Source organism: Nanorana parkeri, unplaced genomic scaffold (assembly GCF_000935625.1).
Source record: "Nanorana parkeri isolate BGI_ZX_2015 unplaced genomic scaffold, ASM93562v1 scaffold146, whole genome shotgun sequence".
In the NCBI taxonomy this organism is placed as follows: Eukaryota; Metazoa; Chordata; class Amphibia; order Anura; family Dicroglossidae; genus Nanorana; species Nanorana parkeri.
Genome location: NW_017306414.1, coordinates 256,319 through 276,223, shown reverse-complemented (window position 1 = coordinate 276,223; position 19,905 = coordinate 256,319). Strand labels below are relative to the sequence as shown.

Sequence of the window (19,905 nt, the reverse complement as noted above, 5' to 3'; positions counted from 1 at the left end):
CGACGAAGGACCAGCAGGCTTATTACAAGGTATATCTGGCGGCATCGCCGAGATCACTTGTGCTAAATGAGCAGCGGCTTCCCCGCTGCCCGAAGCAGTGCTAAATGTAGAAGAAAAAAATACCTGCCCAGCGTCCGGAACTGCATGAACAGGGCGTTGTGCAATACAAATTCTACACCCCTGCCTAGGCTCGCATGCGACTAGAGGGGCCTCTGCGTGCCCTCTGTGGCAGGCGTGCCATAGGTTCACCATCGCTGGTCTAGGGCCTAAAATAAAGAAGAAATATTTACCCGGTCCTCAGCCCTGTGGCAGTAACCGCTCACCTCTCTTCCCTCCTCCAGCTCAGAGATGGAATGTCCCTCAATGTTCTCACATCTAATACACTGTATTGGACATGATGACTCCAACCATAGACAACTGAAGCATAGGGGAGAAGTGGCTGAGGGGACTGGTCTAACAGCTAGGCGGGACCGAGGATCAGGTGAGCATATCTTTTTTATTTTAGACCCTAGAGAAAAACAAGCACTTAAACCTTGCAGTGCAGGGGTAGTCCACTGCAAGGGTTAATTTTTCATATGTCCGGATATCTTCTTTACAATATATTTAAAGGTAAAACTTTTTTTTTAGTTTTGGATTGAGAGGAGAAGGACTTGAACCGTTGCAAGGTTGGTGCTTCTGCTAGAGAGATTCACCCTCTCTATTTATCCTTGTAATCATTATCCGTAGGACCTAAAGTGAAGGAAAATGTAACATTTTGACCTGCCACCAGAACAGCAACAGTGAAAATTTTTTCCAATGGGGATATCTGTTCAGGTGACAACTGTTTAAAGAGCATGGATGGAGGAATCTCCCCTGACGTGGGTGCCAGCCAGCTGTCAGGATACACAAACAGTGTCTGCAGCTAACAAGCCCTTTATGTGACAGCACCGAGGATGTGACAGGTTCTCTTTACGGAGTCATCAGTATTCTATTAGAACCCTAATTTCACCTATGGACCCGAAAGAAGCTGATGAATCACAGATTGTGCTTTACCAGCTGCTTCTGCTGCTACAACAGCCAGAGACTTAAATAAGAACTTTACCCATATCTTCAAAAGAACAACAAAGACACCTTTAGAAATGTTTAGTGATGACAATCTACAAACAGATATTTCTAGAAAATTGCAAGCTTTGTATTTTTTGCATTCCTTATTTCTCTTTTCCTACCTAGTCTTCTCACAGTGTCCATTTTTACTAAGGGCAGATTAATAGATCTCCCCTTACTTCCTGGAACTCTAGCTCATGTGACTAGGCCATGTGACCATGCACCTCATTTTAGGGGAGAAGAATGCATTTCCCTGAGATCTTCTGAGATTACAGATAAGATTTCCCACCAATGATCTGGTGATGTAATCTTCCCAGGATGCAAAGCTTGGGCAAGATGGCATTTGTGCCAAAGTGGACCAGGAAGTGTAAAAAAAAGAAATTGTAAGTAAAATAAAAATATGTTTGGTTAGCTAATGAATGTAAGATGATTTAATCTCAGCATGCAGAGCTGCACGCTGCTTTAACACTGACAGACACCTATATTTTAGGTGCGATTAGGGATTCCTGCGTCAGTAACTTATGATTTCCTGCAGCAGGAATCCCTAATCTTCTGTTCACAAGAGGCAGCTGTCAAGTTAATAATTGGGTGTCAGCCTCTGCATTCAGAACGCTGGCACACTGCATGTGATTGTATGTGATACAATTACATGCGGTTTGGAAGAAATCACTATCCCTGGATGCACATACGATTACATGCGGTGATCCCTAATCACACCTAGAATAAAGGTGTGAATGGAGGCTTAACAGCCTGAAAGTGACAACATCATCATCGCTTCCGAGTTCATTGATCGGAGGGGAGAACAGCCACTGGAGGTGTGCTCATCTCCCTCCAATGCAGCCACCGACACCCATGGTGCTGGTCCCGGGCCCGCACAGTGGAGCCTGGGATAGCCTGTGGTGGAGGGTGGACTCTCTGCTTACAAGTGATCGGACGGCTCTACAGCCAACAGCGGGCTGCTACAATACCAAGATCTTGGTATAACTACTTCAGGACAGTGCTGGTTCTATAGTTATTACTGTCCTGAACATTTTTCACTAGGCCTCATCCATAAAGGGGTCTGAAGGAAAAACTGCCCCTACTATCTCTTTTTCATTTTCCAACATAGTATGACAGAATACCTTTATCTTTAGAAAGATAAAAACGGCATGAGAATTGGTGTGTATTTGTGGCTAAACCAATAGGCCTCATACTGAGTGGCAACGTGCACAGCAAGCATTTACAAAGAATTGTTGAAGCTTTTAAAGCACACTTCAGTTCTAGTTTGGGGATGGTATAGTGTTCTAAAACCCTTAGAGGTGGTGGCTGAAATATTTGTCCCTTTTCAGGCTTTCCTTCCTTTATTTTCACTTGGTGATCCTTTCAGTAACACACTTCTGTCAGATTGTGACAACGCTCACTTACAGTATTGCATCTATGGAGGAGCAGGATTGTCACTCTTGGACATGAAGTGTGTTAAATTAACAGATCAATCCTCTCCATCACATAAGAGGGAGGTGTCCTGTAATAGGTAGGACTGATAATACTGCTTGGGAGCTCAGTACAGCAAAGACACAGTGTTGTTAGCCCATAACAGGAAGTTAGTAGCTCACTGGATTTCTGGCAGATCAACAGTAACCCAAATGCTCCGATACCTATCCCGATATATGAGTTTCCGGTATCAGGAAGCTGGGCAGCGTGTAATGACTCGCTACCCAGCTTCCTGGTTGGTCGCGAAGCTGGCCAATCAGGAAACTCGGCGCGGTGTAATGACGGGGCGCCCGGCTTCCCGATTGGCCGGGAAGCCAGCTTCATGCTCCCTCGTCACCTCGTGATGAGAGAGCATGGAGCTGGCTTCCCGGCCATTCAGGAAGCCGGGCGCCACGTCATTACACCGCGCCGAGTTTCCTGATTGGCCAGCTTCGCGACCAACCAGGAAGCTGGGTAGCGAGTCATTACACGCTGCCCAGCTTCCAGATTGGCCAGAAAGCCGGCTCCATGCTTTCTCGTTACCTAGTGACTAGAAGCATGGAGACGGCTTCCCTGCTAATCGGGAAGCTGGGTGGCGAGTCATTACCTGGCTTCCTTAATTGGACTTCCGGTATCGGTATTCGGTATCGGCGAGTACTGAATAAACAATAATCGGTACTCGTACTCGATAGCGAAAAACCGTTATCGGTGCATCCCTACTTTCAACACGATGCTAACAGATGTCAGCAGGCTTCCAACCATTGTGAAGTAGTGAGGAAGCTTGCTAGAACTTTATTTACAGAGACAGCCAGTACTATCATTATGATCTGTTTAATGTCCCCAAACTAGAGCTGATGGGTGATTCAACGACACATTCACACAGGTCAGGTCTGTTGCTGTGCAGCTATGTTGCTGATTAACATACCTTCATAAAGGCAGTCCATTTTTTTTCAATAGGCTGCCTAGCGCACCACAACGTACCCGCAAAATTTTCGTTCGCACAGACTGCGACACAGTAGTGTAATCCCATGTGTTTTGGTGCACTATATTGCAGGCATGTTTGGAAGGTGCCTTGGAGTACCCGTCACAATAAATGGTACTGCAATGCGCCAACACACGTTACAGCAACTTAATGGTGTAAATAGGCCGTAAAGATTTCAAGAAAAAGTGCCTGAAGCAAGCAGAGAGCTTTGAAAATACTTTAAAGCCGATTTGCCCTTACAATAGGGCTACGCAGTGGCGTAACACCCGTTGTGTGGGTGGGTGTGGGGGGGGGGGGTGTACTGGGACAATGATGGCATGCTTGGACTTGTAGTTCCTTAGCTGATATATATGTGTGGGGGTGGGGGGTACAGTTCTAGTGGATGTTTATATAATATTGGAGGGGCGAAAACAAATGTTCTTCCCCGGGCGCCCATAACTCTGGTTACGCCACTGGGGCTACGCCCCACACTGCAAGGGTTACTGCTTGTATATGTCTAGGGGGGCTGTGAGAAATATTTTTACTTACCTGAAATCCGCTACCACTGGCTCCGAGACTAAGTGGGGTAGCCCCCCCCCTGCAAGGGCAGCTTTTTGTTTGTTTTTTACCCCGGAGATAGGCTTTCAAATACTTGTTGTACCCACTGGTTTTATAGAAGCGTAATCCTGTATGTACAAGGCCTGTAAGACAAGAAGTGTCAAGCCAGCTAGAGGTCCTCTTTTTTTATTTTATTTTTCTATTGAAGCACGCGGCGGGTGTGCAAAAAACAAAATACCATAGTAAACAGAAAAGTGCATGTGAACACACATAAAAAAGTGCACTAGGGAGTGTCAAATGATCCATCTACCAAACAGATCGAGCGATATATCTGACCCCCCCTGGCGCGTAAGGCTTTTAACAGGGGGAGAGGACTCTTGTCCAGCTAGCCAAAGCCAAATTCCTTTTGGTCACACGAAGCAGACCACTGAGTACTAGGTTGGGGCTCTCCCAAGGAGAGTTCCCCAGTTCTGGGGAGGAAGGAACCTAATGGCCACACATCCTCCCCCTAGACTTTAGGAAAGGGCCAAAAAGACACACCCTCCATACTTGTGGAGTGAAGAAAAAAAAAAAAAGTGAAGTGCACAGACGTGAGGAAAAACAATAAAGAGATGCCAGTGTATATACGTGGTCTAGGCCTGGTGGCCCGGTATATAAATACCCCTGGTCTTAGCCAAAAGGCCTAACCCAAGAGGCATAGTGCAGAAAAGGCTGTGGTGTCATGGCCTAAGTGCTTTTCACACAGTGGAGTCTCAAACCCATAGTGTTACTCGAGCACCCCAGAGCACCACTCCCAGTGGCACTTGACACTGTGGGCTTCCTGCCATCCCAGCCCATGACCAGACCAGGTAGACCCATTCAGTTCAGAAGGAACTGGGACCCTGCAGGTCCTGAACACTAGGGAAGTACTCCTGACCCTCACTCTTACGTAAACTTGAAAGTAGAAAACAAGGCTAGAATAAGCATATACACAGTGATATTAGTGCTAAGTCATGGGAAGGACACCAGATCGGTACATCAGTGTGATAGTATAAAGGACAGGCATATCACTGATACAAAGTAACAGCACATAACTCTGCAACATCTCTCACCGTTTTGTCTCTGAGCCGTTCTCCATGGACCAGAAAGTCTGTACTGCCATTATCCTCAGGGTGGAGAGTCTTGTACACGGTGACACAGCTGAGACCCCCTCCTGCAAGTGGCAGCCACCCGCCACTTGAGTCATCCCGCGTCATCACCACAGCTCGCACACGTGCATAACTGTCACTGCAAAAAGACAAACAAATGTGCTGTGGTTAATGGAACGCCACACCAGTTGGTCAGGAGAAACACTCATGATCGATTATAATTGATTCATCGATTAGTTGGTTGCAGCCTTACAATTATCACACCATGTTTGAACCAGATCCACACGAGAACGTTTTTTATCTGGTTAAAAAACGCAGACCTATTCATTCCTACTGCATGCCCTATTTTCTCTGGTCTGTTCCACATCAAAACATACAAATAAATGCAATAGAACACATCAAAAACACATAAAAAATGCATATGATTGCCTTTGCAGAAACACAACCAGATCTGGTCTGGAGATGGTTTGGACAAGCCCTAAAAGAGGATTTCCCTTTCTTTGGAGGCATCTTCTCCAACTTCATGTTGTGTCTGGAGACAGCAAGTAAAGGAAAATCCCCCCAAGGGACAGCAATTCCCCATTTGGCTTCAGATCAGCGTTTGATAAATCCGAGGACCCAGATGCTCCTTAAAAATTTTAGCTGGCACCAAAATTTCAGGTCTTCTCTAGTTATTGGAAAAATCCTGCTGGCTCTTGAACTCCTGCTCTGGGTATACTTTTAGCATGTCGGGGACTCAGCCTACCCATTAAGTGGCCCTAATTGATCTCTTTGTATTCATCCTGTGCAGCTTCCTAACCATCTCTTCAACTGCCTATGGCCTGACTTGCCCTGTACCTGAATGTGCAGTGCAGGCCAATACATTTCCTGGTTCCCAGCTACTCCCTTCATAGTTCTAGAGACAGGAGCTGCCAAACATAGAATAACATAGCAAGAGTCTACAGTACTGTTTAAAAATGCTTGCTGAATGTAGCTGCAATGAACTGAATAAACTCAAAATAACTTGAAATAAGAGAATCTCTAATAACAGTCTCTAGACAGCGTTATCACAACAATATATAATGCCACAAGTGGTTTAACATTGCTATTTAAACTCCATACACGGGTATGGAATCACTTTGCACACAACACATTTTTTTTTAATTTAGCCTTTAAAGATGACATTATGATAAAAAAATAAAAAAAATAAAAAAAAATCCAGCACCATTAGTGTGAGCATTAAGAAAGAGAGACATGCTCCATACTGAGCCATGAACATATATTGAATCACTCATCTCTATGGCAACCTATAGTTTCAGTGCACATTAGGGCATCCCAAGACGCAAAATGCATTCAAACATAGCTAACCAGACCCATTAAAGTGTAATTCTAGAAAGTCTAATTCTAGAGCTAATTCTTGACACATTAAAGTGTAATTCTAGTCAGAGCTTACACGGGGGCCAGAATGCTCTCCCTACCTCCATGTGACAGCACAGGGCCAATCATCAGTGCTGTCACATGACAGAAAGGGAGTCACCCAGACAGAAAGGGAGTCGCTCCTTGTACCCAGAAGTATTTATTTTAACTGCCAGCAGCAAATTATGTGGGTAGAATGCATGTATAACATGATGTGGGAACTATCTTTAAAAGTGAACCTGTGGCTTTGTCCATCATCAGAGCACAGGTTCATTTTACTATCCTAGCACATATCATCATGTAAACACCACGAGTGTACTCCGCTATATTTCATATGTAGGTATTTCTCAGCTTGTCAGGCCAGGTGTAGCAAGATCAAGGGTACAAAAGGAATTGGAATAAATAAATACCTAAAACCAAATCAGAACCAAGCAAGTTATTTTTGACTATCCTAATTATTTAAAATAGAGTACACAATCTAGCATTCGATCAAAGTGGCAAGATCAATCTTCTATTTAGAAAACACTAGTTGCCTGGCTCTCACTGCAATCCAACGGCTTCATCACTGACCTGATACAAGTACGTCAGGGCTGCAACCAATTCATTGATGAATAGATAATAATCGATTATGAGAATGGTTGTCAACTACCGATTAGTTGGTTGGATAGCCTAGCTCTCTCCTCCACGCTGAGAGGAGGGCACAACAAGCAGTGGGCAGGTGCAATCGCCAGCCTGCTATTGGCTATTGCGATTTGAAATGGCAAAGAGCATGCTGGCCATTGCACCAGCCCACTACTGCTGATTTACATTCAGCTGCTGTCCGCATAATCTTGCCACTGGCAGCTGTCATTCCCTGGCTGAAGCTATTGAAGCAACATGTGCTTACAATACAATTATGTAAAAAAAAAGAAAATTATAAAAAAGGTGGAAAAAAAAAGTAATTTTCCGTTTCGGCCTGACAAATTCTGCTGCGGGAAGTGCGTTGCAATGGCATTCATTTCAGTGGCACCCTAAACACGCCTACCACCACAGTGTGATCGCTCTCACGGTACCGCAATGTTGTGCATTCTAGTGTATTGCAATCGCAAAAAACTATGCATGCAGTTTTACTCTGAAGTAAACTTTGTGTGTAACACTGCATTTTGTATTTTATTTTAAATTAAGGATAGTATCTATTTTTTTATCCGATCAAAAAAATTAATCGGCCAACTAATCAATCATGAAAATAATCATTAGTTGCAGCCCTAAAGTACGCAGATCACAAGTTCTGATCAGTGTTCAGTTTGACAGCAAATTTTGATTTAGTTTTAGTCATAGTCTTTTGACTAAAATGCCATTTAGTTTTAGTCATCTAAATTGTTGTACTCAACTAAATATCATAAGATTTTAATCAACTAAATCTAAAGTAGATTTAGTCGACTAAAATCTAGTGGATTTAGTTAAAAAGTAATTTAGGAATTTCTCTAGAATTTCCAATCTCATTATATACTCCTAGAGTAAACATCTATTAACCTGTTATTACTTATGGTATTAAGGTTTGAACATGCAATACGGACACAGAATTAACTGCCGTGATATATAACATGTCTTTATTTATCTTAAAATCAGATCAAACCAAGTCTTATAAAGAAACAATAATATTGAGTATTTTCAACAAAGGACCAGTAATTAGATATGATTATAACAACTTGCATATGACCTTCTTCATTCTTTCAAGCAGAAGTGTAACTCTAAAGTATTAAAATGAAAAACTATATTGGCTGTAATGCCATTGCACGTATTACCTATTAGCTGTCCATTCAGGATGGAACTGGAAGTTCAAAGAGATTAGTTCTGACTGGATGTCTTCCTAAATAGGCTCCCCCTAACATTTTAGTCTGGTTTTAGTTAGTCGACTAAAATGTCAATATATTTTATAGTTTTAGTCATCATAACTTAGTTTTTATTTAGCTTTAGTCACTGAAAAAGTGTTGTTGACGAAAACTATGCTGAAAATTATTAGTCAATGCAATTAAGACTGGTTCTGATTTCATTTGTTACACACTTGTTTATGGGTCAGTAAATCAAATAATGAGGCCAACCTGTGTAGGCAAGGTGAGAATTCCCCTCATGGCTTGCTTAATGTAATAATAAGCACCCAGAGGTGATCTCAGGAGAGCAAAGAACACACTGCTCACTTGGAATGCAAAGTAAACAAGATGTACTCGCAGCTGCTCCTTCTTATAGCCTTGCAAAGTAGGTAGACACACTATAAAACAAGTGTAAGGGTGCTTCTGAGGGTACATGGTTTCTTTCTTTAGTCTGCCAAACACAATGAATCCAGGTTGTCCCACATACTGTGCATCGGGGCTGGACAAATGCCAGGAGCCAGGTAGCCAAAGCTCATTAAAGATTTTAGCTAGAGCCAAACATTTTAAATCTTCTCTCTCTGGATTGTTGTTATTGAAGCTTGCTCCTAAAAAACAATACTGAAGGCTCCTGGATTGGACAGACTGGCTACTGAATTCTATATTCATTTGTACTGTACATTAACATATTCAGCATCAGGCACTAGTAAATAAAATGCATTGGTGGTTCATCAGTCAGTCCCTGCTAGGAACCTTAGACTACCTGCACTGAAGGATAATAGCGGGTTTGGGATGGAATAAGAATGTGCTTCTTTGGGTACAAATGTGCTGAGAATAGCAACACCAGGTGAGCTTACGTAAGAAGAGGCTAATGGCTTATTACTTGTGTTGACGTGCATGTACATTATATGGCCAAAAATATGTGGTCACCTGACCATCACACCTATATATCCTTGATAAACATACCATTCAAAAGCCATGTGCATTAATATGGAGTTGCTCACCCTCACTCCCAACTCTGGCAGCAAGCAAAAGCCTCTACACTCTTTTAGGAAGACTTTCCACTTAGAAGTGTGTCTATAGGAATTTGTGCCCACTCTGCCTTTGCAAGATCATGTACTGATGTTGAATAAGACCTAGCTTGCAGTCAGTGTTCCAATTCATCTCAAAGCTGTTTACCAGGGTTGAGTTCAGAGCTCTGTGCAGGCCTCTGAGTTCCTTCACATCAGGCTGGATAAACCATGTCTTAATGTAGCTGGCTTTATGTAGAGGAACATGCTAGAACAGAAAAGGGTCGACCCCAAGCTTGGAAACCAACCATCTTTGTATGCTTTATCATTAACAGTACCGTTCAGTAGAAACACTTGGATAATTTGGTGGGACATCCACATTCTTTTAGCCATATAGTTTTGTGTGTGCTGTTTAAGGGTCCATAAACATGTGCCCTTATGGTGTACATATCTGAGACTTATTACACCAGGTGACTGTCTCCGATTCACTGAAAAACAGTGTACCTTAGAGGTGCCATACTTTTGTTTTTCTACACCCAACTGCATGCAAACAACTATAAATTGAGGGGAACACCCTGGCAGATATTCTAACCATTCCCCATTCACAAAATAAAATGTTATCAGAACATTAGAACAAATCTGCCCTCAGTGTTTCTTTTGAAAAATGAATGACACAATGTTAGTAAAGGCATATTGCATACAAGATAACCCATTTTAAGGCTCTCAGGGTGCTCTGGAAGGTAACAGATGCACAGGATCAGCTTAGTGCCCCACTACCATGCCAATGCTACTTTACAACAATAACTAAGTACAGGAATTTTGATAAACCCCTCATACTTTACCCTGTAAAGTAAACTCCCCGTTATCCGGCGTCCACGGGGATTGGTAGATTCTGGATAAATGAAGTTTCTGGTTGCTTGAGAGTTACTATTAACAATAGGTCTAACTAATGCCATACCCCATACTATACCATGCCATAACAAAATCTTTATTGACTTCATATTAATATTGAAATGCAATAATCAAAAGCAAATTAAGACAAATAGGTACACGATAATTCCCAGGATAATACATGCTGCAAAAACAGTGAGTACACAGGGGATTTTTTTTCTGGTTAGATGAGAGTTCTGGTTAGTTGAATACCGGATAACTGAGAGGTTACTGTATATCACTAATAACATGCATACAGAAAGAAAGTTGTTGTGTATGTGTTACGGATCTTTAACAGAACATTTTGTGCTTTAACTTTTACTAATTTCCTTAACAGGTTGATTTTTGTGTTTAGTACTTACAAGTCAACTGTCATAGGTCATAAGCATTTAAATAGAGCGAGGACAAATTATGCCCATGTAAGGCTTACTAACACAGGGAAAAGCCATGTCACGATAAAGAAAATGACTCAACAAATTGCTTTCCGGAGAACTGGACAACATTCCACCAAGACTGCTTTCCAGACAAATAAGATAAATATTTTAATCAGTGGGTCTGCCTCCAAAACAAATCAGCACTACATTCGAGAGACTTAGAATGTTTCCTAGAATTAGAGATAGCATCCAGCTAAATTGAACTAGATCCCCGTGGAACAAGGGTCCATTCTAAGTATGATGAGCTGAATGTGAAACAGAGCTCAGTATACACAACAGTAAAACCTATAGATCATATGGTGACAGGAGAGATCACAAGTGGGCTTTATTCAGGCAGTGACTGCATTCACCATGTTTCTCCACTGGTATATTGAGAGATCCTGGCTGGCAGCTTGAAGTGAGCCTACAACCATGCAAAGAAAACTGGCAGCACAATCACATCATGCAACATTGGCGCTGGACGTTTATCTGGCATTAATGCCAAGCCTCAGGTCTTCAGATGATGAAACTATGACATCTAAGTATGGGCTTTCCTACAGTGACACACTGGGTCAAGTATGTAAAATCAACAAATAAAACCATTTCAAGATTCAATGAGCCATTTTTAATCCATTTACCTGACCCCCAAGGCAGTAGTCTGGAACAAACCATGGGGGCTTTGCTATCCAAAATGCCTCTAAAATCAAAACAAAAAGAAGTAAATGCAACAATGCTTTTTTTTCAATAATGATATCTAAAGCCGAAACTTTATTTGGTTTTGGATAGAGTAGGGAAAGAAAGCTTTAAAACTCCAGTCGATTTTTCTTTTTTGGGGGAGGGGGATTTTTCTACACATCCCATCTCAGAGACAACAGGAAGTGAGAAGCATGCTTTCCAAAGTAGGGGAAATCTTCTCCTGGTTGTTACTGGACCAAATGTCCCCAATTGAAGATTTCGCTCTATTCCTATTCTAGTGGCAGTTTACATTTTTTGATGTTTTTTCCTTGGACAATGATCACCAGATCACACAGAGAGTTACATAGTTAGTCAGGTTGAAAAAAGACACAAGTGCATGGAGTTCAACCTGTAGAGATACGGAGAAAACAAAAAGAGAAGAAAAGCCAAAACAGAACGCTATGCCCACAGCTACCGCTTGTTGACCCAGAGGAAGGCAAAAAACCCCCCTACAAAGCATGGTTCAATTTGCTCCAACAGGGGGAAAAAATTCCTTCCTGATCCAATAAGGCAATCGGATCTCTCCCCAAAAGGGGCAAAGATAGTACCGACCTGGTAGAAGTTCTAACTCTTCTCTACATTAAAATGAAAAAATACATATTTTTATAAGCTTTAGATACAGTTGAAGCAAAACAATTTCACTAACTGAACATACAGCGCTAAATGGTTTTTATTTTTACTACAATATGCTCTAAATGTTCCTACCATTAACATATCACTACGTATCTCTATGGAACTGTTCACAAAGCAAAATTCTTTTATCACTGATATAATTACTAAAAACATGTAAGCACGTTGTCTCGTATGTAAAAATATTGTTATTCTGCCATGCAGTTTTGCTTTAAGGGAAAGTTGCAATATATTTTGAGTTGTTATGTCAGTGTTAAACTTAGGGGCTGAATCACACTTTTGTGTTGTAGTAGTTTGCATTCTCCCCAATGCACCAAAATGTGCAGCAACACAAAGTTGTGTTTTGGATGTCTGTGCAGTGGTGTCACAAAGGGGGTGCGGGGGTTGCGGCCCGCACCTAGGTGCCACCATTGGAGGGGTGACACCAAAATGACTGACAGTCATTTTGGTGTCACCCCCTATCAAAAGTGGGGCACTCGGTCAAGGACCGAGAGCCAGATAGTGTCAGGAGAGAGGAGTGTCCCCTCCTCTCTCTTGCTCAGGCAGAAAAAAGACGACCGTGCATGCGCGATGATGTCATCGTGCACGGCAACGTCACATGCATCTGCGATGATGTCACGGCAGGGTGTCACCCAGTCTCCGCTCTGGGTGTCACCCAGCCTCGGGATGCCCCTGTGTCCGTGTCCCTCGTTGTGCTCTGTGGTTGCTCCTGTCAGGTGTAAAATGCTGTCACTTTGAAATACTTACACTTGCAGAGCATTCACTTCCTGATTTGAAAGGGCAAAATAACTTCAGTTTGCCAAAGCAATGAACACTGGGATTGCCTTGTCATTAGCAGAGCATTGCTGGAAAATCTCATCTGTAATCTCATGAGATCTCAGGGAAAGGCATTTCCACATGGTCACATGTGCCAGAAATCCAGGAAATAAAAGGAGGGCTAGTAATCTGTCCACTGGGGAAGAAAAGAGAAATAAGGAATGCAAAGAATACAAAGCCGGCAGTTATCTAGAAGTATGTGTTTGTAGATTGTCATTACTAAACATTTCTAAAAGGTGTATTTGTTGTTATTTGAAAGTGATGGGTAAAGGTCCACTTTAACCTCTTGCCGTCCGCCCGTAGTAAAAAAACGGACGGACGGCACTGCTACATCTGCGGGTTGCCGTCTCCAGACGGCAATTTTTTTCTGCTCGCGCGCGCACGGGCACGCACGGGCAGAAAAGACCCGACCGTTGCACACACCCGTTACCGGGTGTTTCACATATAGGCGTTCAGCGGGTCCATAGCCCGCCGATCGCCTATATGTGCTCGTTCGCGGCACATCTCTGCTTCATCAGATCTCTGCTTCATCAGCTTCTTTTGGGGTCCACAGGTGATATTAGGGGTCCTAGAGACCCCTAATATCTCCATAAAGAGGACCTGTCAGTGTGCCTTTGCTATTATATAGGGGGTTGTTATCCCCCTATATAATAGCAATAACAATAAGTGCAAAAAAAAAATTATAAATAAAAAAAAAGAAAAGTAACACATAAAAAAATAAAATAAAATAAAAGCCACATATAAAAAAAGGGGAAAAAACCCCCCCAAAATGTTTAACTCCCCCACCCCCACGTTTACGCGCCTATAAACGTAAATACGCGTCCGGTGCCCCAGCGCGCAAAAATTACAATTGCGCTACACATGTTACATATCGCCGCGAACGTCGCAGTGAGAGCAATCATTTTAGGGCCATCAATCACTGATAACACTAAACTGATGAGCGGTAACAGCTTTTAAAGCGTCGCCTATGGCCAATTTTGGGTATTATCGTTTTTTGAGGTTTCGCGCGCGCACGCAATTTTAAGGCTTGACATGTTTAGTGTCTTTTTACCCGACGTGACCCCATCTTTTATATTTTACCAAAAAATTGGGTAATAATAAATGTTTTATCATTTAATATAGGGGAAACTGTTTTTTTTTTAAAATTTCGGTAATTTTTCCTTAATATAGTAAAAAAATAAAACCCCCAGTGGTGAATAAATACCACCAAAAGAAAGCTCTATCTGTCCCCAAAAAAGGGTATAAAATTCATTTCAGTACAGCGCTGCATGACGGAATAAATGTCAGTCAAAGTACCGCAGCGCTGAATACTGAAAAATGGCCTGGATGGGAAGGGGGTTTAACACCGCGGATGTCAACTGGTTAATCCCAACCTGTAGCAAACATGCACATAAGGACTGCCGACTACTCACCAACTTTATCAGTACCTTTGTTCTGGGTCAGTGACTAAAAGTATTGACATCCAAGGGGCTGCATAAAGGCCAGGTAGTTAGATTTTAAGAAGAAGGTCACCAATGGCAGTCTTCGCATTTCTCTCATGGTTGGTTTACTATAATAACTCTTGGGAGAACATATCACCGTCATGGGGAATGCACTGTTTGCAGTGGGTTGGCTGACTCAGAGGGGAATTTATCAAAACTGGAGCAGACAAAATCTGGAGCAGTTGCCCATGGCAACCAATCAGTCTCTCTCGTCAGTTTGCTCAGGTAAGACCTGAAAATGAGACAGAGAAGCCGATTGGTTCCAGTGCAAATCTGCTCCACATTTTGTCTGCTCCAGTTTTGATAAATTCCCCCCATAGACTTGTGTTGTGAGAAGGAGTAGTAAAGCACAACTATTGTGCAACACTTCAAAGCTGGAAGCAGAATCTGTGCATACAACAAGTAAATAATGTTGTTTCCATGTCCATACATTTTAATGTGCAGCACATACAGGCCAGCCAAAGATGGGGCAGATGTCTCCCTGACAACAGCAGGGTTTGCAACTGTACTGCCATGTCTTAAAGAACAACTAAGGGCAAATGATAAAGTAACCTTTGCAGTGGGGCTACCCCTGCACTGCAAAGGTTAAGTGTTTGTTTTGGTCTAGGGTCTAGAATTTTAAAAAATATATATATATTCACCCGATCCTATCTGGCTGCTAGACCGGTCCCTGCAGTGTCCCTCTCCCCCTTCGCTCCGACAGTCTAATGAATTTGTCATTTGCTCGGATGTTGTTCTTTAACTGACAGGATGAAGTGGTGCACATGCAGTTCACTTCTTCCTTCTTGTTAAATGATGAGAGAGAGACGTTAGTTGGTTCGCTTTTCCATCAAGTCCTGCAATCTTTTTTTGGTGGAAATGATTGACTCCAAGTGCAATTTATTTTCTCCCCAAACAGCTCACGATTTTAGCCCAAATTTTAAATAAGTTGTCAGAATGGAGGCTGGAATGGATTGTATAACTCTGGTTTGACCTATTTGCCCTTGTGTTGCTTCTACATTCACATCAATTTCTATGGAGAAGAAACGCAATTCAAACACAAACAAATGCCCGTCGAACTACCTCTTAGCATGCCCATAAAACTCCATTAGTGTGTAAGGTGCCACAGCTTGGCACGTTATTTCCTCATTTATACTTCATGAACTCATCTCCTAGGATCTGTGAATAGCAGGCTCTGTGCATCCTTGTCTCATTCACTCACAGCCTGGGGCAAGGAAACCGTTACATAACTGTGTCAGTCACATGGTTAAAGGGCCACTCACACTTCCAAACAGCTTGTGATGTCTGCAAATCATGCGAGTATAATGTATTTCCCCGTAACATAAATTCAACACTCATATGGCAGTTGCATTTGCAATACCCAATTTCAAGTAACACTGGAATTTAATAAACACTGCTAGAAAAGGGGCTGGTAAGTTGCTACGAACCTCACACAACTGCCCAAGTTCAGCCCAAATGTACTTGATTCACCTTTTTGTAAGGAAAATAGACCTGCACCTGGGATGCAGAAAATTTGTGACTGATATGGTTGTTCCCCTTTAATAAGAACAAAAAAAATATTTTGTCACCCAGGTTAAGTGTGGAGACAAAATGTGGATAGAAAAACTGTGGTGGAATCTGTTACCCACGATGGAGATGCAGGGGCGTAGATAAGGGGGGTTCAAACCCCCCTCCCCCCCCAGAGTTTCCTGGCATTGGCTAGCGAGGGGAGGGCAGAGGGGGGCACGTACTCCCGGCCGTTTAACAGCGTTCTGAAGGCTCCAGAGAAGGACCCGTCTAAAGGGATTCTGGGGATGTCCTGTTTGATAAAACATTCATGACGGCATCAAACAGGACATCCCCGCATCCCTTCAGATGTACATGTTCCTGCCTGGCCCTGAATGATACGGTATGTACATGTTGGGCCCTGCAGGAGACAGGGTGTCCTTCCAGTGATCAGGATCAGAAGGCTGAACGGAGACAGAGCGGGCAATCAGGTATGGAGGGGGGGGGCAAGTTAATGTGACATTAAAGTAAAACAAATGTTTCCCTCCCCCCAATGTTAATGAAAGCACTTACCTTAAATGATGCCTTCTTCTTTCCTGATGTTTTCATCTTTCCCTCCAGCGGTGCGGCGGGTCTCCGTCCAGCGCTGACTCCTCTGAGCTTGCTGGTACTTACTGTCCCACGGTGTCTGCATGCGGGTGCACGCGTCCATTAGACTTACCTTGCGTCTCTACTCGTCTCCCGGCCAAAAATACGAACTGTGCATGCGCCTGCCACAGGATGCTTTGCGGCTGCCCGAGCAGGTTCGAATTTTCAGACGGGAGCGCGCGGGGAAGACACAGGTAAGTTTAAACCGCTTTGAAAGCGCAAAGCACAACTTGAGACCCCAACAGGCCACCTCGCACAGCCCACCCGAAACCCCGCACAGCCCAGCTAAAACTTCGCACAGCCCACCAGAGACCCCGCACAGCCCACATTAAACTTCGCACAACCCACATTAAACTTCGCACAGCCCAGCAGAGACCCCACCAGGCCACCAGAGACTCCACACAGCCCACCTGAGACTCCGCACAGCCCACCTAAAACTTTGCACAGCCCACCAGAGACCCCATCAAAAAAAGTTACTTTTTTAAGATCCACCCAGTCTCCCTACCTTATCAGAACTGGAGTAGATCCTTAGCCTGGGGCCCAGTGTGGGCTGCTGCATTGCTTGTACAGCTCCCTTGCACACACTGTAGAGGTGTCGGGAGGTGCCGCTTTTTTTTCAGAGGTGTCAGGAGCCAGTATGTTACATCACACCGGGCCAGCCACCTCTACAGGACATGAGAGGGAGCTGTAAGCAATGCACATATGGATGGAGCTCCCATGCAGCCATTGTCCTATCACATCCCACCTCCAGCTGACACTCTACGCTTGGAGGCATATTTTGAATGGCTGCTTGGCGCAAGAACTGACAGTGCTGTGCTAGGGGAAGGCTGAGGAGCCTCTCGCCTAGAAAAGTGGAAGGCACACGGGGACCCACTGAACACAGGCAAATAGTCCAACCGCACTCCTGACCAAGAAGCCCCATATAATTTGTGTGTGTGGAGGGGGGGGGGTGCTGAAATGGCCACGGATGTCGCTTTTTTTTCAAACCTTGGTGTGTCTGCTAGATAAAGTCTTTAGTGACTCAGCCCCCCCCCCCCCAGGGAAACAAATTATCTACGGCCCTGGGGAGATGGACATGTCTTGTTTGCTCCAATCTCCAAGAGCTAGGTTGCATCAATACAAAAAGTAGTGTCTTCCCACAACCACAAGCTACGGTCTCAGCCAGCCCTGTGAGCGGACTTCAGAAATGTATACATAAGCAGCAAAAGAAAGAGCTTCTGATAATTAAACTGTACATTAAAGTTACTCTACCACCAGAATAAAGTTTTAAAATGCCGCCCTGCAAAATAAGCTTTATAACACTTACCAGTCTGGTGGGAGCTACGTTGGGCAAAAAAAATAGTTTGGGACCCTTGCTGTGCACTGTGGTCCTCCCCCCCAGCCACTACTGTGTCCATGTAAACTACTAAACCACTACTATGTCCCTGATGTAGTGGCCGGTGGGTAAAACAACAGCATGCAGTAGGGGACACAGGGATCCGACAAGCCCCGAAGATTCTTCAGTAGGTGAAGCTTTTCAATTGAAAAAGAAAAAAAAATTTGAATACTTCATCATATTATAGCCCAAGATTTCTTAAAGGAGAACAATGGGGTCAGGGCTTTTCCCCATAGCTCTCCTAAGGTTAACGGGAGGACACAAACTAGCGTCCTCCCGTCACCCAAAGCTCAATATACCACAAGATACAGCTCGCGGTATACTGAGACGTCGCAGCCGGGACGGATCCCAACTTTACTGTCGAGATCCACCCAGCTGCGGGATTGACAGCTGGCTCTGCCTATCTAGAAGCAGAGCCAGCTGTACCCGCCCCCTCCACCGTCCGTTCCTCCAGTCAGCGCGGGGGGATCGGAGTGGGGAGGGGCGGGGGGATCGGAGCGGGGAGGGGAATCCCTGCAGGCGGCCGTGAGTGACAGTCACGGCTCTCTGCAGGGGTAGATCGAGAAGTGAGCGAGCGACGTTATGTATTCTCTCACTTCCCAACCTATTGAGCCGACCTGTGACAGTTTCCTTTAAAGGATAATTAAACCCTCCCGTTGTTTGCATATATCTGCTGCTAGCAAGCAGTAGATATATGCAAAAACAATATTAGTTACCTGTATCTCCGCCGCGTGCTCCTGTCCGAAGATCTGAAGATTCTCAGGCGGCCGCAAGGGAACATGGGGCGGGCGCATGCGCAGTACAGATCTTCGGCCGGGAGACGAGGAGAGACACAAGGTAAGGTAATGCAGCAGCATGCACCCGCACAGACTCCGTGAGACAGGAAGTGCCAGGAAGGGAGCGGAGTCAGCGCTGGATCAGAGACCAGCACCAGCACTGGACGGACTCCGGAAAACTACTGGAAAGAAGAAGATGATCGGATCAAGAGGAAAAGCTTATTTTCTGCTTGGTAGCTGATACACCTTGAGGCATGTACAACATGATTCACAGTCCAATTAACATTATGCTCCTTGAATATGACTTATTATAGAAGTAAACACTTCTGTTCCTCAAATACAAGCCAACACTAGTTACTAAGAGAAACAGCAAACTGTTGATCTCGGCTCACGGGTACAACAATAATGAGAAATAGAAGTATACATTCTTAAGAAAATAAAATGTTCAAACATGGCTTAAAGGCACATTTATGTGTTAGCAATAAACTCTGAGAAGTCTAGTAATAACTTTCATCATCAGTCACAATACATCATGACTTAACGATGTATAAAATTATGTTTGTACGGTTATGTGGAACAAAACAAGTTTGATTTATCAGCTGACTACAGTGCAAGCCTTGTTGTATGTGTATCTTTAAATCTGAACTGCAGCTAAATAAAAAGTACAATTTAATAGGCCAGTGATAGTTTAAAAAAAAACCTTTGATGCAACACTTAGGGCTTGTTCACACCATGTCCGGACCAGATCTGGGTGCATTTCTGCAAATGCAGTGCAGTGCGTTTTTTTTTATTATCTTAAAATGGGCTTTCAGGTGTGGTCCAGTGTACTGATGTGAACAGAGCCCAGAAAGAGCAGAGGAATACATAGGGATGCATTTCGGTTGCAGACAAAAAAAGTTCTGGTCCGGATCTCGTCTGGACATGGTGTGAATAAGCCAAACCTGAGCTGCGTGTACCGTAATTCTAATTTCACTACTACATGTTCTCATTCTTCCAGATAGAATATATGGGTTGGACTTGATTATATGGGTTGGACTTGGACGTATTTCTTTATTCAACCCCAAATACTATGTAACTATGTAAGAATATCAATCAGTGTCATTTAACCCACTTTCTCTTAGTCCAGGCTGTCATTGACTTGCCCCCTGGGGCAGACTACTGCACTACGTCTCATTACATGATCAGT

The 19,905-nt window shown here is 43.6% G+C and overlaps 1 protein-coding gene across 1 annotated transcript in view; it reads right to left on the bottom strand.

The window, feature by feature from the left end:
• Window positions 1-19,905, bottom strand: part of SPRED1 (sprouty related EVH1 domain containing 1) — an 81,655-nt gene that overhangs the window by 38,011 nt on the left and 23,739 nt on the right. Inside the window, exon 2 of the mRNA XM_018554202.1 lies at window positions 5,143-5,317. Coding sequence (XP_018409704.1) covers window positions 5,143-5,317 — 175 coding nt within the window. The remainder of the gene's footprint in view (window positions 1-5,142; window positions 5,318-19,905) is intronic.